This window comes from Passer domesticus, chromosome 5 (genome assembly GCF_036417665.1).
Source record: "Passer domesticus isolate bPasDom1 chromosome 5, bPasDom1.hap1, whole genome shotgun sequence".
Classification (NCBI taxonomy): Eukaryota; Metazoa; Chordata; class Aves; order Passeriformes; family Passeridae; genus Passer; species Passer domesticus.
Window position 1 is genome coordinate 37,294,063 of NC_087478.1, and position 15,459 is coordinate 37,309,521.

Consider the following 15,459-nt stretch of genomic DNA (forward strand, 5'->3'; position numbering starts at 1 on the left):
AAGACACTTTGTGATCTACTGGTGAAAATTGCTATATGTGAGCAATTTTTTATTTGAGAACTTTTAAGTTAATATTAAATACCAGAAAGAAATAACGCTGTTTCTCACTTTCACTGGGAAAGTGATGTACTATTCCAGTGTTTGTTATCTTTTAATAGTAGTTATTGTCCTTTAAATCCTAAGTCATTGTGTGATAGTCCTGTGTTAAGATTGTATATATTAACAGAACATTGGCAAACACAGAGTTTCTATAAGTTCATCTTGTCAGAATTCACAAATCTGTTCCTCTTTTAAAGGACTTTACCCCTGCATAGTATTTTATAAAAAAGGTATGCAAATTAGCTCTTTCTTCCTAGGCAGTGGAGTTCATACTTAATGTGGGAATTTATAATATTTATATGTAGTATGAATGACTAATTGCAGAATGCAAGAAATGTGATTGCACTTTCAAACATTTAAATACATGACTGACTCTCATGTTCTCAGGGCAAACCTGGAAAATGTGATACAATCTACCCAAATGTTCAAAAACTGAAAAGGTGTATAAAACCAGTGTCCATTGCAAACAATTATATCAAAGATATGTAGGCAAGAAAGAATAAACCAGAAAATCAAACATACATAGGCGTATTTCCCATCAGTTTCATTATTTTTGAGGCTTATTCACTTGATTTTTGTGTTCTGGGATTGATACAGCTGGAGTATTTTTTCCCTTTGAAGCTTCCAGTTCCAAGTCAGATTTTTTCTATTGTTTTATTTTCCTACAGTCTATCAATCGAGGTTAGAGGTGCAATATATTGTGGATATCACAAGAAAAGTGAAAGGCATTTTTGATGCCTTGAGAGGCCACCTAGAACAGAGGCTAGACAGTTAAAGGAATAAAGTAGTTATTTATGAAAGGCCTTCAAAGGATGAACCTTGGGCAGTACAAGAGCCTGGCCAAGGCTATACCCAAGATGGACAACGGGTCACAAGTTTTTACACTTTTATAAGTTTTGGTCCATTTACGTATTGGGGTTAAATGTCCACTTACAGCTTCATGGGACTGTGAAGTCCCATCCTCCCAGATTGCTCTTCTCAATTCACTGTTGTTTATAATTTTTGGGCCTGAAGCTGCAATGGTGTTCTTGGTTCCTGGACTGGAAAAGGATTTTTTTATCTAACTGAACTGTGAGGAGAATTTGCTCACACTTTGTGTGAAGTTCAGAGTTATATACTAGTGCAGTACAGAATCTGGATATTATGAAAGCTAAAACTTAAGGCATCATTTTAACCACAAATAGAATTGTTCACATGATGGAAAGCAGTCATCTCAGACTTCTACATATTTGTTTGTCATAGTTGAATATTAGCTTCATTTTGTCCCTTTTCAAGGAAGTATTTGGCCTCAACTGTTGTTAGTACATAGTTTTTGAAGAGTACTCAGCAAACCTCTCTGGCTTGCAGGTATGGTTGGAGGTTCCAGCCCTTCTTTATCTTTCCCAGCTGCTTGGGGTGCCACAGCACTGTCTCTGGTAATTTTCTAGATCCTGAACTCATTTTTTGTTTTATAAGTTTTATGGCAACAAATATATGAACCAATAAGAGTAATCATTCTAGAAATATTACCTCACAGAATCACAGAGTAAACTAGGTTGGAAAAGACCTTTGAGATCACTGAATCTGACCTGTGACCCAACATTACCTTACCACCTAAACCATGGCCCTGAGTGCCTCATCAAGTCCTTTTTAAACATCTCCAGGGGTGGTGACTCAACTACCTCCCTGTGCAGCCCATTCCAATGCTGAAGCATTGGAATGCATTCTGTGAAGAATTTTTTTCTGACATCTAGCCCTGGTGCAGCTTGAGGCTGTGTCCTCTCATCCTGTCACTGGTCACCTGGGAGACTGACCCTCACCTGGCTACAGCCACCCTACTGGAGTAGAAAACATCTTTCCCTGAAGTCATTCCTTTCCCTACACTGTTTTCCGTGTGAAGTGATCTAGAGGTTTTGCTGGAAAGGGGGGCTGTTTTATTTGTCACACTGGCCAGCGTTACAGTCATTCCCTTGGGAATGCTATGCAGCAGGAAGCTGGGCTGCTGCTGTCTGCTGTGGGTCATTGTGTGCCAGGTGCAGTGTATCTTCTTTCATAGAGGGTAATGGAAGAAATTGCTGTATTTGCTGGAGGAAGTGGGAAGCAGGAGCCTGCAGGAGGGCTGAGAGCTGTGAAAGGGTAAGAGGGGAGCGGGCATCCCTGCAGAAGCATGTCACTGCTGGGAAGGGCAGCCAGCTGCTGGAGACCACAGGAGGGACCTTGCTGAGGAGCCATCTGGCCACCAAGGACGTGGTGCCTTAGCTGAGCTGAAAATGAGCCCAAAAGAGCAGCCCCAAGTGATAGTGACAGAGCCAGCAGAGTGCAGGGCTGTGCTAATGTTCTTCTGCTCTTATTCTGTCTCATTTTGATTGGGGGTGGAGGTTAACAGAGGAGCTGTCTTCATTGTAATATTTATACAGATGAAACCTGACATTTAAGCTTGAAGGTCTTTGAAGGCCTATCTCTCTGAGGTACTTCCTTCAAGAAGGAGATATCTCAGCAGCTTTACTTCCTCCCTCTGGCTGCTTCACCATCCTGTCTCATCTGGACTCTTCCATCTTGCTTTCTCCCCCATGTGTCTCCAGAGACAAGGGGCAGAGGAGCTGATGAGGCTGAGCAGTGAGGAACTGGAGGAGAGAGGGAGCAAAACACCTAAAGAGGGAGGCAGGAACACAGACAAATAGTTGTGCTCTGCAGGAAGAAGATACAGTGTTGGGTAATTGTGTTTTACTTTGACAGAACGTATCACATGCTATAAAAGGTGAATTCATACCAGCAGTAATAAACATAAATGACCTGCAAATTACAGTAGTATGTGTAGTTTTGCCCTTGGTTGTTTTATGCATTTTGATTTCCAGTTTTTGAGCACATAAGTACAGTAGGCACATCATATTCTCAAATAGCCCGAGCATCTTGGCTAAATCTGTAGCTGTATCAAGGATTGCTGCTAAATTCAGTGTGGGTTTATTTGCAAAGAATGGAATGTTCAGTCATAGAAAGTTTGCATAATCTTGCATGATAATGTCTAAAAAGCTATAGGCAGGGGTATATTCTGATAGTGAACTCATCTGATCAGTGCACTTCCACAGACTTATTTTTTGTGGAGATCTTTCACTGTCAGAACATACTTCCTTTAGCAGAGTTAAGGCTTCAGTAATTTCCATAAACTATTCATAGAGAGAGTCTTGCAGTTGCATGTGCAAATGCACATGCTCAAAAAATAAAGGGGAGAAATACAAACATGAGTGCATTCATTAAGTTATTTACTAATGGTTCTTTCTAGTGATGGGTCAAAGGTAGCAGCATGAACTTTAAACAGGAAAAAAAATGTTCCAATGATTGTAAGAAAGTAAAAGTAATATTTTTCAAGGATGCTATTAAAACGAGCACGCAGAAGATTGTCTGGGGTGGAAATGTAGCTGTATAAGCCTGAATGCTAGTATTTACATCATTGGTATCTGCAAGTATGTATTTTCACTTTTTGTCTTTCCTGAGTTATTTTACCATGTATCAGCATTTTCATTTCTTTGTGTTGATCACCTTTGTATTCCTTCTGCTGTGGTACTGGTATCTTTTACCTGGGTCCTTGCTTTCAGGACATTTTCTATAAGTAAATTCTGATGAATGTCAAATTGATTTCCAGAACATTGTCCCTGGGGAATTTCAATATAAAAAGTCTGAATATGGATATATATGGAATTTCCTCCCTGATTAGAAGCTGTAAGTGCAAAAAGCAAAGAAAAAACTACAGTTTCATAAACTAAAACTGCCAGTGAGCCCATGTTCAGGCTACCACAGCTTTAGATTACAGCAATGTGCTTCACATACAGCTATTTGGCAGTTGCAGCTTCTTGTTAAGCATCATGCCCCTTCTGAAACATAGATTATTAGTATTTGTCTATTCCAATGTGCTATGGGCCTGAATAATATGGAAGCTGCCATCATCTGATACTCCTTTGGTGTCACAGTTTAAATGGGGCTGCTTAATTGCTTAATTGGGAATTTTGGTGAACAGTATTTTGGTATGGGAGTCTTCACTTTTTAATTCAGCTCTTCTCTTCAGTTCTTCATTGACCTTCCTTCTATTTGTGTTCTAAGTTGGTAAAGTTTCTTCTGACACTGCACTCAGAAAGGGAAGAAAATCACTAGGATTAAGGATTTTATTCTCTTTCCCAGACTGCAGCACTTTGATGCCGCTACACATTTTGTGGCTTCCCCCTTAAAGTCTTTCCTCTGCAGTCAGATGTCCTCTGAGGCATTTGATAATTTTAGATCATCTAACGGAAATGTCAGTTTTAGTCCTGAGGCCTGTACCTCTCCAAGTATTTTGTGTAAAGCCTAGTAAGGATGTCTTTATATAAAGGACAAAATTTGTAGCTCTTAAATTGAATTACTCAGTAATACATCCTTCCCTTAGAATCTAGCATGCTCGAAGGACCAAGATTTAATGACAGGTTGGGACACAGGCTGTACCTAGTGCAGCTCAGTAGAAGCAAGTCAGTGAAATGAAGCAGTCAGTCCTGAGAACTTGAGGTTTGTAGGGATTTGCTTTGGCTTAGGTTCACTGTCATGGGCAAATTGCCTTTTGCAGTTGGAGCATCACTAGGTGACCATTGGGAACCTGTATTCCCACTGTGTCCATTATGCTCTCACAGATCACTGTGGAACACAAGTACAAGCATGACCTATGGGTATGGTCCAGAGATAAGCCTTGTAAACAGACCCCTGAACCCAAACTAAAATTATAATCTAAGAGCATCACAGCTGCTTTATTTGTGAAATGTAACAGGTGCATCAAATGACCCACAACATGCATACAACTCTGCCTGGCATTTGTGGGAGGAAACAACAGAGAGGGATAAGAGAGCTCACATTTGTCTGCATCCATGTCTGACTGTTGTTCAGCATGAGTGAAGTATGCAAAACTGGTACTCAAAATGCCTTGATTCAAGACATTCCTAGAGCTTACTCCTTTCAGTGCCCTGCTATTGCCCAGGAGTAAGCCATGTGTTTCTTTTTGTCTACACTCTCCTTTTGCAAATAGGCTTCATTCCTGCATTTCTGACTGAAGTCCTAGAGCATACCCTGGATTGGATCAATAACACTAATTCAAGACCTTATTTACTAACTGCTACTCAGCAAATCCCCTCTTATAGATTTGTCTTTAAGAGCTTTGTAGAATCACCAAATCACTTAGACATTCATGACAGCTTCTTCAAAATAAGTATTCTGTATTTTCCCAGAGGAGTAGAAAAAAGAAAATAGCACTGAAACACCAGAAAGTTTACACACATATTAATTATCCTTAAACCAATAGCTTTTGCTTGGTCGGATAGATAAGTATTGCTTGTTTCAAAGCACCCCCTTGTGCAGGCAGTCGGTAAGACAAGTTGTACAAGAAGCTTCTGGCTCCCTGACATCTTGATCTGCATGGGTCATGATCTGCATTTTTTCAAGTTACCCACCCTGCCTCAGCTGCCAGAGAGGTCTTTTGTTCAATGGTTCATGTCGAGAGACCTCCTGAGGTTTCAAATTGCTGAGCCTGGTCAAACTGGTACAATATGGATGGAGGTAGTCTTCAAACTGTAGGTTCCCACTGTTGTCCACTGGTAAAATATAATTCTTTGAAAATCTGATATAAGCATGGGTAAAGTCCAACTGAAATCAATCAATATGGATCTTCAATATAAGCCGCTGCATAAAAAGAAATGTCTTACACTGTTGATAAGATTTTTCTAGATACTAGTCATAGTTGGTAAACAGCAGCCTAAAAAAATAAAAGGCTGCAGATTTGAGTCTTCCAAATTGACTAGTGACTTCAGACTGTCCACCGGGAGATGACTTCATAGAAAGGTAGCTTTTGAAACCTTATCTTTTTCCGCAATCAAGGCTCCTCTGGCAGCACCATAAATTGGGGAGCACAGGTAGAAAGACTCTCAAAGTCTTTAGTAATTCTGGAAAATTTTGTCAACATTATGTAAAAACAAACAACTCTTCAAAGCCAGTGATGACTGTATGTTTCACTTGTCTTAAATCTATTATTTACATCCATTGACTGGGCAATCTCTGTCGACAACAATGTTCAAATGAGCCATTTCCTTGACAGAGATAGTACACTTCTATAGGGAAAAATAATCCATTCCTTTTTGGTTTTGAATTTTGCAGTGGTTTTGTAAATGTCCAGATTTTGTGCTGCCTCAATTTTTTTTTTTTTTTACTTTAATGCTTATGCTTTGTTTAATAAAAAAAGGAAGCATATTTTTTCTGAAGAGGTAAGTAAGGAATTCTGCATAACTCTTGGTGTCCCAGATATTAATTCAGTGATATTTTAATTGCATCACAAGAGCTATTGGTTGAAATTAAATTACAAACAGATGAGAGCAGGCAACACATTGTGAAAAAGAAGCTGAGGTATCTGCAAGTGTTTCAAATGTTCCCCAAGGTACCCTACATTGTTCATGCTTCAGAGAACCCAGGCAGCAGTGCCAGAATACCACCTGATGCAACACTTTCAGCACAAAGGCACTTGAATTCACTACCTACACAAGCTTTTTCATCTGCAGGGTGCATATGTGTTTGTCCTATTAATGCCTGCATTCCCTGTCTCCTCAACCCATTGATTCTCACAGTTTACCTGCACTTGATGTGTTCCTTTTCTCTTACCTCACAGAGTGGCATCCTGCTGGCAGAACCCCATCCCATATAGTTGCTACCCCCCGTATTCATGCTGCAGGCACTGCTGACAAATCAGTGAAACAAAAAGCTGATAAATTTGGGCGCATCATTAATTTCCTTTTGTCATAACTCCTGTGGAGTTATCTTAGGTACAGTGTTATGTAAATGCTGTTTCAGACTAAGTACACATGAAGTTTAGAATTTGAGTAAAACCCATAGTTCTTTTGAAGGATGATGGGTTTACATTTCTTAGTGCTGGGTGAAAATAAAGATGTAAAAGCGACAGTTGTGCTACTAAATGGTGCCACACCAGATTTGAAGACAAAATTAAATACTAATGCATGAAATACATATTTTAAGTGGTGATTAGTGCAGATCTAATGCAACTTTAACTGCAGAATTGCTGCTGCTGACTTCATAAAATACATCCCATAAACAGCTGCTGATCTGTTCACCATTTGTGTCTTACCACTCATTTGTTTAGTAATCAGTTCCCATTTGTTCTACATATGGTACAGCTTTCTTTTTATAGCAGCTGCATTTAATGAACAATTGGAGGCACAAAAATATTACAGAAATATTTAACTATTCTCCTACATTTTCATCTGTCATTAGGGTTGTTTGAATAAAAGTTAGAAAAGAAGTTCATTAAATACAGAGTAAGGAAGGTGTAAATGCTCTATCATCTTCCTGAACTGGTAATTCGTAGTGGAAGTTCCTTTGCACTCCTCTTAGCTCCTTTAGGCAATTAATTTTCTCTGTTTATACTGTCCATTCCCTTTTGTGATTCACTGACGTCAACATGTCAAATTTGATTCACTTTTTGGTTTTGCTCTGTAGCTCTGTATCATATTAGAGACCTTTAGGTAATGTAGTGAGTATCTTGCAGACCAACTGAGTGCATTTCAAGATTTTTTAGAAAATGACAGTTTACAAGATTAAAAATTTTGTCAGGTGTTCTGCTTAAATGTGGGAATCAGTAGTCATTAAAGCTGATGTGTGTGAAGATAATTGCCTTCTGGAGTACTTGTGTTTAAGTGTCATCTTAATTGCTTTTTTTCCAAAAATTCTGATCTTTAACAAGGAGATTTTATGCTAGTAAGGGTTCTCTTATTTATTCATGCTTCAGCCATGTCCTGCAGCCTGAACTTAATGAAAAAATATAACACAATCTTTTGTTTATAGGAGAGTATAGGTGAGAATACAGCTGTGTGCTGAAACTTTGCTAGTGTTAAGGGCAAGATGCCAGATAGGGCAAATGCCTGTGGATTGGACAGCCCTCTGTCCTTGGTCAGTCTTCACTGGTGACCTTGACCTGCAGCTATTGCAGGGAATCTGCAAATCTGTCAAGTGCAGCAGTGGGCAGAGGAAAAGGGCCGTTCATTAGAACTGACTGCTTGGATCAGACACCATTCCAGAAAAGGGAAATTTCCAGTCAGTTCCACCCGAGTCAGCCACAATGCCAGGTGGGTTGGGGAGATGATTAAAGAAAGAAATGAGTAATTGCTTAAATGTGCCAAGCATTTTACAGATTGCACAGTGTAAATATTTTGGATATACTCTTTTCAGATGGTTGATGAATCAAAATAGCTGCAGGTGAGTTTGATATGTGTCACCAGGCTTGTATATAGATAGATGTGTTAAATTGGCATTGTATGGGCAAATGCTCAGTTGAAGAAATATATAAATGATGACAGGATATTTTAGAAAGGATCTCAGGTATTTCTGCAAGGCATTTTCATTGAAAAAGGCTTAGCTGTGAGAGAAATGTGCTTGTTTCTAAATTTAACCCTACTAACAGTTTACCACCTTCTTTTTGTGTGTGTGTCTTTCTCTTCCAGTGCCACCTTGGGCCTTAATAGCCATAGCCATAGTTGCAGTCCTATTAATCCTCACCTGCTGCTTTTGTCTCTGTAAGAAATGCTTGTTCAAAAAGAAGAACAAGAAGAAGGGAAAGGAGAAGGGAGGGAAGAATGCTATTAACATGAAAGATGTTAAAGATTTAGGGAAAAGCATGAAAGACCAGGTAAAGTAACTCTCTGTTTCTTGAACTTTTGGGTTGCATTTGAAGGTTTCTGTTTGATGTGTCTAGAAAAAGCTGTGCTTGTTGTCTCAGTAGTGGCTCTCTGAAGAGTGGCCTGATTGACAACATCTTCTCAGTGGTATCACAATGGATGAACCCGGGTGTGGCATCACTGATGAAGCAGCCAGCCAATTTCCCTGCTCTGCTAAAAACGCATGAGCAGGCATATAGTGACTCATCCTTAAGGGGTGAGTTTATATGGGGTATCCTGCTTGCTTCAGAAATGGAACAGCTGTGTGCGATTTTCACTATACTTTTCTTTCAAGACTAGTGTTTATGTATCTATGTATCTTACTAGCTGTATTTCTGAGATTACATGATAAAGAAAAGTAGTTGTGAACTCTAAATTTCTTTTTACACAAAAGTTCAGCTGAGAAGGAAACAATAGTATAGAGGCAAAAATGAGAGTCAGAAGCAAGGGGAAATAATGAAAAAGGAAAACCACAGGGATATTCAACACAGTGATGTTTGGAGAATTCATTTTGTTCTAGAGAGGAGAAGATTAAAGGTAACAGGCCTACTTGGAGCTGTAAGTCAACTGAGTAACTTGGAGAAGATTAATATAATGCCCTTTGAGAGCAGCATAATTTTCATAAGGGCAGAAGAGCTTGTCCTTCAGATCTACTTGGCGGAAGAGAAGCAGAGGTTGCAGGGCTTAATACTAAGGGCCACAGACTCAGCTAATACCTTCTTGAGAGAAGACAAAGCTTTTTATTCATGGAATTTTAGTACTGCTCTTCCTGCAGCAAATTGTTTGGAATAAGCAGCAGAATGAGGAAATAAACATGAAGTATCTATTAGTCCTCAAAGCTCAGAGATTTCCTAAGCTAAGAAGACAAAGGGCTAGATTTTTCAAAAAGGAAGGACTGAAGAAATTTAGAGAAGTGCTTTGCAAACCCTCATAAATAGAAGCAAATAACTTTAAAAATATTGCATAGTCAAGTCTATGTTCCCAAGACTCCTGGGGAAGTTGAGCTAGAGTAGTACAGGAGCAATTACCCAGTCAAAAAGAGAGAATAAAAGCATGTTCAGGAATAAGGACATGATTCCACAAGTTGGGATCTAGCATAGAAGAAAGCTGAGCTGAAGGCACGTGGATCAGAAATACAAGTCAGAGCTGGGAACCTGAGAACTAGGGCCAGCTGGTCAGGGACAAGATCCAAGAAGAGAATCTTAAAGCATGGTAGCTAAAGAGGCACTTGGCCCGGTCCAGAACAGGTGGTGAAATGCCACTGATCAGTGATGGAGCAGCCAGCAGTGGGGCTCATCAGCCAGTCTTAAGAGTCCTGGAAGAGGTTAGCATGCTTTTCCAGGCACGTAGGATGTAGTAGGGGAAGAGCAAGATCAGGAAGTGAGGTGAGGGTGAGGACGCCTTACAAGTCTGATGACCAGCTGCAGTAGACCACGTGAGAGGTGTGAGAAAAGAGCACAGTTAAGGGGAGGAAAATAATGGATAAGTGTAGAGCTATCCAAGCTATTTCCAGTTTCAGTTTCAGAAACGAGAGGGCAAAGAGCAAATGCTGGAGACCCTTACCTCCCCATTGCAAGTGGAGTACTTTAGATACTGCGCTAGTGCACAGTTTGAACCTTGGTTCCTCCTGGAGATACAGTGCTTTGTGTGCCACACTGGTGTACTGGAGTGTGTGGCATGAGAAAAACATCCTCAGTGCACAAAATCACTAATGTAGATGGAGGTATTCCAAGGTTAGAAAGATAAGTGAGACTGAGCTCAAGAAATACCAGAGGAGAAATTTTGAGTTCTCTCTTGAAGAAGATATTATGCTGGTCTTTTTTTTCTCCATATGGTGATTGTGAAACAAACTTCTTCTCTCAAAGCACTTTGATTTAGCATTCATCCCTGTATTTGATTTATAGACTTTGTTCTGAGGTATTAATATTAAGAAATTGTGAGATATTTCCCCTTCAATGTATGGAAAATCAGGTCATCACTTGTTGGCTTATCCTAGGCTACTGTAAGGTAGCTCTCCTATTCAACCCAGAATAATTTGGAAGAACTGGTTTGATTATGCTGATGGAAAAATTTCTGGAGAGCTTTGTTATGTCCTGCTAATGATAACAAACCTAATACTTTGTCATAGGATAAATAATGTGCAATTTGTTTATTGATATTTATGTGAAATTTGTTCCATATCATGTAAGGCCTTTTTGTATTTACAATGTATTATTAAGTGTTTTTAATTATATTCATAAGGACCTGGATAAATGACCATGGATTCTTGGAAAATAAGTATTTGAAATGTGAAATTACATTATTTTATTAATATTGAGCTCCATTTGTATCTTTTTAATGGGAAAATTTGATAAAAAGCTGAATCCTGCATCTTTTGTCTACAAAAAGAGCTCAGAATTTGAAATGTTGCATAGATAGGTATTTTAAGATTATTCCATTTAAAATACTTGGTATAGTTATTTAAACCTATATTTGCTTGGATATTTTGGGATTTAACTAGCATGTTTTATTTTGCACAGTTAAACCTAAGAAGGGCAGATTCACAGTTGATGTAAATGTCAGACCTTCAATAAGTAGATCACCAACTCTCCAACTACCTCTCCTCACTGTCTGGGATTTCAAACCCAGGCTGAAAGGTTCTTAAATTAGCACCTTAAATTCATTTCTAGCAGACTGACAGTGTACAGATTTTAAGTCCTTGACATTCAGTAACTTTTGCCAACTTGATTCCTAATGCAACATTTTGGCTGTCATTTTTTTCTGTATGATGTGGTTTTTATTCTAACAGTTAATCTTAACTTACCAGTGCAGGTTTTAATATACTAGCTGAACTCAAGGCAATGCTAAATGCAGCGTACTTCAGTTTAGAGAATTGAAGCATTTTAGAGGCATAAAACAAAAAGGGGAATAATAAGAATGCCTTTTAGCTCTTCAAAGAAGCAAATTGTTAAAAAAGTAATTGGAAGAGTAAGATGTAAATTTAATGCCATTATAAAGGGTAACATATAGTACTAATGTTGTCAAAAACTGAAAAATCTACTTCAGTCATTGTTAGGCCTGAACCTGCAAATGCTAATTATTTCTGCCTTCAGCTAAAAGTGCATAATAGCTGTTGCTAGTCATATGGCATCTTGTAGGATCCTAGTTCCCTAGGCACATGAAGTTGGGAGTGCCATTTGGTAAATTGAAAGCAGCAGCTCCTGGAAATAAAACTTCTATCTTAGTCTGGATTTTTTTGTTGAGGAGAACTTCTGAACTACTTTTATTCATGCCCATCCATGCCAAATCATTATAGAGCCATGTAACTTGGCATGGTTGAAGATCTTTTTGAAATAGAGACACAGATCAAAAGTCACATGTTGATAGCTAGATACTACAGAAAGGGAAATAAATTTTTTATCTCTTTTAGAATATTTGTACTTCAAAATATCCACTTCCCTAAACACAATTCAAAAGACAAATTGTATTTATTGAAGATTATCAAAAGATGTAGCTGAGGTAGAAGGGGAGGTGAATTGAAAATGAAGTTAGGTTTTCAGTCTTGAGAGCCGTTTCCATTGCAGACAAGGCTTTTTCAAGTCGAGTATACAGCTCTACCAAAGGCCACAGAGAGGATTAGATTCCTTCTATGGAAGGCAGAATTGTTAATGAATGTACACCTGTAAAAAAGGTCATTTCTCCATGTTTTCTACTAATGTTTGTGTGTGGATGTTTTAATTTTTATTTCTTCCTCCTATGTCCTCCTTGTCAATGTTGTGTCTCATGACTGTTCTGGATTGTCACTTGCGGTAGGTTTATTTTGCTCTTTGGACGCACCTAGACTTAAGCTCTCATGCATAGTCTCCTGACAGTTCTGTCTCCTTAGCAGAGATGGACATGTAGTAGCTTCGATACACACATCAAGAGGCTGAACTAAATTGATTGGGTATTTTTTGGTTGGATATCTATTTGGGGAGGGTGGAGGAGAGCAGAAGGAAAGAGGTTGTCATTCTTTCTACAGTTAAAATATTAAGTCAAACTGTACCAGAAAGCTCAAGTTTAAAATTGATCAGCGCATAAAAATAACTTGCTAATTATATTTCCTTTTTGTATAAATGTCACCATATCAAAAGTAGACAGAAGTAATGTGTATTTTTAATGTTTTAGTTTCTAAGTGTTGCTAAATTGACTGCTACCTCATGAAACTTGCTGTGGGCTCTCACATCATCTCAGTACAGTGCTCAGGCATTAAATTCTTAGTGTTCCATACCAAAGTTTTTTAAGTGGTCTTAGTACAGGTTTCTGTTGGTGCAACCTAGTGACAACTGGCACTAGTGTTTTTGTGAGATTTTCCCATCATGGTTTTCATCTTCACAACTTTCAATCGCTACTAATGCCCCTGGTGGCTCCCACTGCTTTTTTTCTTTGAGGGGGGAAAAAAAGGCCCTGAAGACTGCTTCAGAGATGGTGTAATAGCTTCAGATTTATTATGTCTGGATTTAATGCGTTGGTACAGCAAAATTCTTGATTAAGCTCAGCCTGTGGGCTAAGAAAAGAAATAGAAATAATCATTCATGAACAGCGCCACTGAGAACTTACTAAGATTTAGCCCTGTTACTTGGATAATAATTGTTGTGGTCTGAACATTTTATGAGATGACAAAGCATTTGTAGAAAAGGAGATTTAATAATTTCATAAGGCTAAAATCCTGTAACTAGTAAAGAATTTTTTTTCTTACAATGTGTGTGTTAGATGAAACAGGAGATTTGGTATTAGGTGTATGTACTACAGCCTGGAGTATAAGTAATATATTCTTGGCTCTGCTACTGACTTACTGTGTCCTTCAGTCAGCCACTTGACTTCTCTGTACATTTGTTTTTCCTTTACACAGGTCTTCCTTTTGCATTGGGGTTATGTACTAACTTAATCGGAATATTCTGATTAATGTTCCTCTCTGAATAGCAGGTGTTGTAAAGTGACATGACAGTGAGAGCTGCAATTGCACCCAGCTGAACTCTGACATACAATGGTTTTTTTGGACTGATTCACCTTACAATTCTAGCTGTTGGTTATCCAGCACCCTTGCCCTCCTGTAGACAAAATACTGAAGGAACAAGATTTTTACTGTTAGGTGCCCTAAAATACTCCAAAGTAGAGTTCATTGACCTGGCAGCATGAAGACAATAACCCAGATGAAGTCAGGATAATCCACACTGACATCTAGAGAGCCTGGATTTCATTTGAAGCAACTCAAGCCTTTATTGCCAGAAAAAAAAACCCAAGAGGATCTTTCTGAGGGACAGGAATTCTGTTACTGGCAGTGGTCTTTTCTTCTGCAATATTTGGTTACATGCTTGTTTGTTTTCCCAGTTGAATGCCTAGAGAATAGTGAGGTGTTCATTCCACAGTGCTACTGCCTGTCTCGGTGCCAGCATGCCAGTCCCCATTTGTTGTCATCTTCAGCCCATGGTGGCATTAATGCTCACCATGGCTTATCCACAATGCAGCAGAGAGACATCCTAATTCACACTCAGAAAGATGATGTGCTGCAGAGCCACTGCAGTGGAGAGGGTTAGTCAGAAACACTGGGGATGCGTCTTCATAGAAAACAAGCCCAGTAAGTCTACTGTGGCAGTCAAAATGGATTGACTGAGTCTTGTTTGTACATTAATTCCGTCTCAGCCTTGACCAGTAGTCCTGCTTTTCAACCTGCCTCAAAGACAACTGTGCAGTGTGCATAAAACTTCCTGAAAAATGTGAATAACATATTTATGAAGATAAAATGTTATAGATGAGTGTTTGTGTTCTGCAAATAGGTTTTCTGTAAAACTCTTTTGAAATTTAGATTTATATTAGATTTCAGAAGCCGGAAAATATGGAAGCAATAGCTGAGACTCAAGACTGGGCTTATTTGCATTCCTGTCTCTTCCTCTCAGTCACTTCCAAGAAAACCTAGGATCCTGTTTTGCATGCTTCCTGAGTTTGTTTTCCTCCTTTGTTAAACTATTTTTTTCAGTAAACTAATTAATTTTTTACTTCTATTGTAACCTGCTGTACTGTCAGGGGTACATGAAGATGCAGATCATACTCATTCTTTTACACGTTTTCTATATTGAAGGTCTTACCACTGGAAACTTCCATTTTCAAGGATGTTTTTTGCATTTTCTTGATTAACAGACCAAATTGGAGTTCTTTATTCAAGACCAGAGTCTGCAAGTTTCTAATGAGTGGCATTTAGGAAGTATGCAATTAGTCCTTAAATTAAATGACTTGAATCAGACTCTCGAGACATTTACCTATACCCGCAGACTGTATGGAGAGCTAAACTCCTACACTATGTCTGAAATTAGTGGGTATGCATAATCTGCAACAAGAACAGCAGTTCATATTAATGAGGTATACCTTTTTAAAACATTAAAATAAAAACTGAATATTCGGGAATATTTAATAATTTTCTTTTTAAGCAAGGGTATTTACTCTTTACAAATTGATAAATAATAAATATGAATAGCAAACAGCCTTCAAACATGAGAATATCAGGTACCTCATAAAGTCCTATTTAGAAGATGGTCAGACAATTATCTCTTTTTAAGGAACTAAGCCAGTAGAGCAGGTCAGTGCCAACTTTTTCTCCGTGGATCAAAATAGCACTCAGTAAATCATGTCTGGCTATATT

General features: G+C 38.6%; 1 protein-coding gene and 1 long non-coding RNA gene across 7 annotated transcripts in view; one reads left to right on the top strand and one right to left on the bottom strand.

Annotated features, from left to right (window-relative positions):
- SYT1 (synaptotagmin 1) overlaps window positions 1-15,459 on the top strand; it is a 330,603-nt gene that overhangs the window by 234,281 nt on the left and 80,863 nt on the right. For all 6 annotated transcript variants that reach the window (XM_064419593.1, XM_064419597.1, XM_064419598.1 and 3 more), the window contains one exon: window positions 8,592-8,776. In XM_064419593.1, the coding sequence (XP_064275663.1) occupies window positions 8,592-8,776 (185 nt within the window). The remainder of the gene's footprint in view (window positions 1-8,591; window positions 8,777-15,459) is intronic.
- On the bottom strand, window positions 2,405-4,867 carry LOC135301338 (uncharacterized). The gene is made up of 2 exons (XR_010363088.1): window positions 4,549-4,867; window positions 2,405-2,727 (listed from the first exon to the last, which is right to left on the bottom strand). It is a non-coding gene; the product is annotated as an uncharacterized LOC135301338 (long non-coding RNA).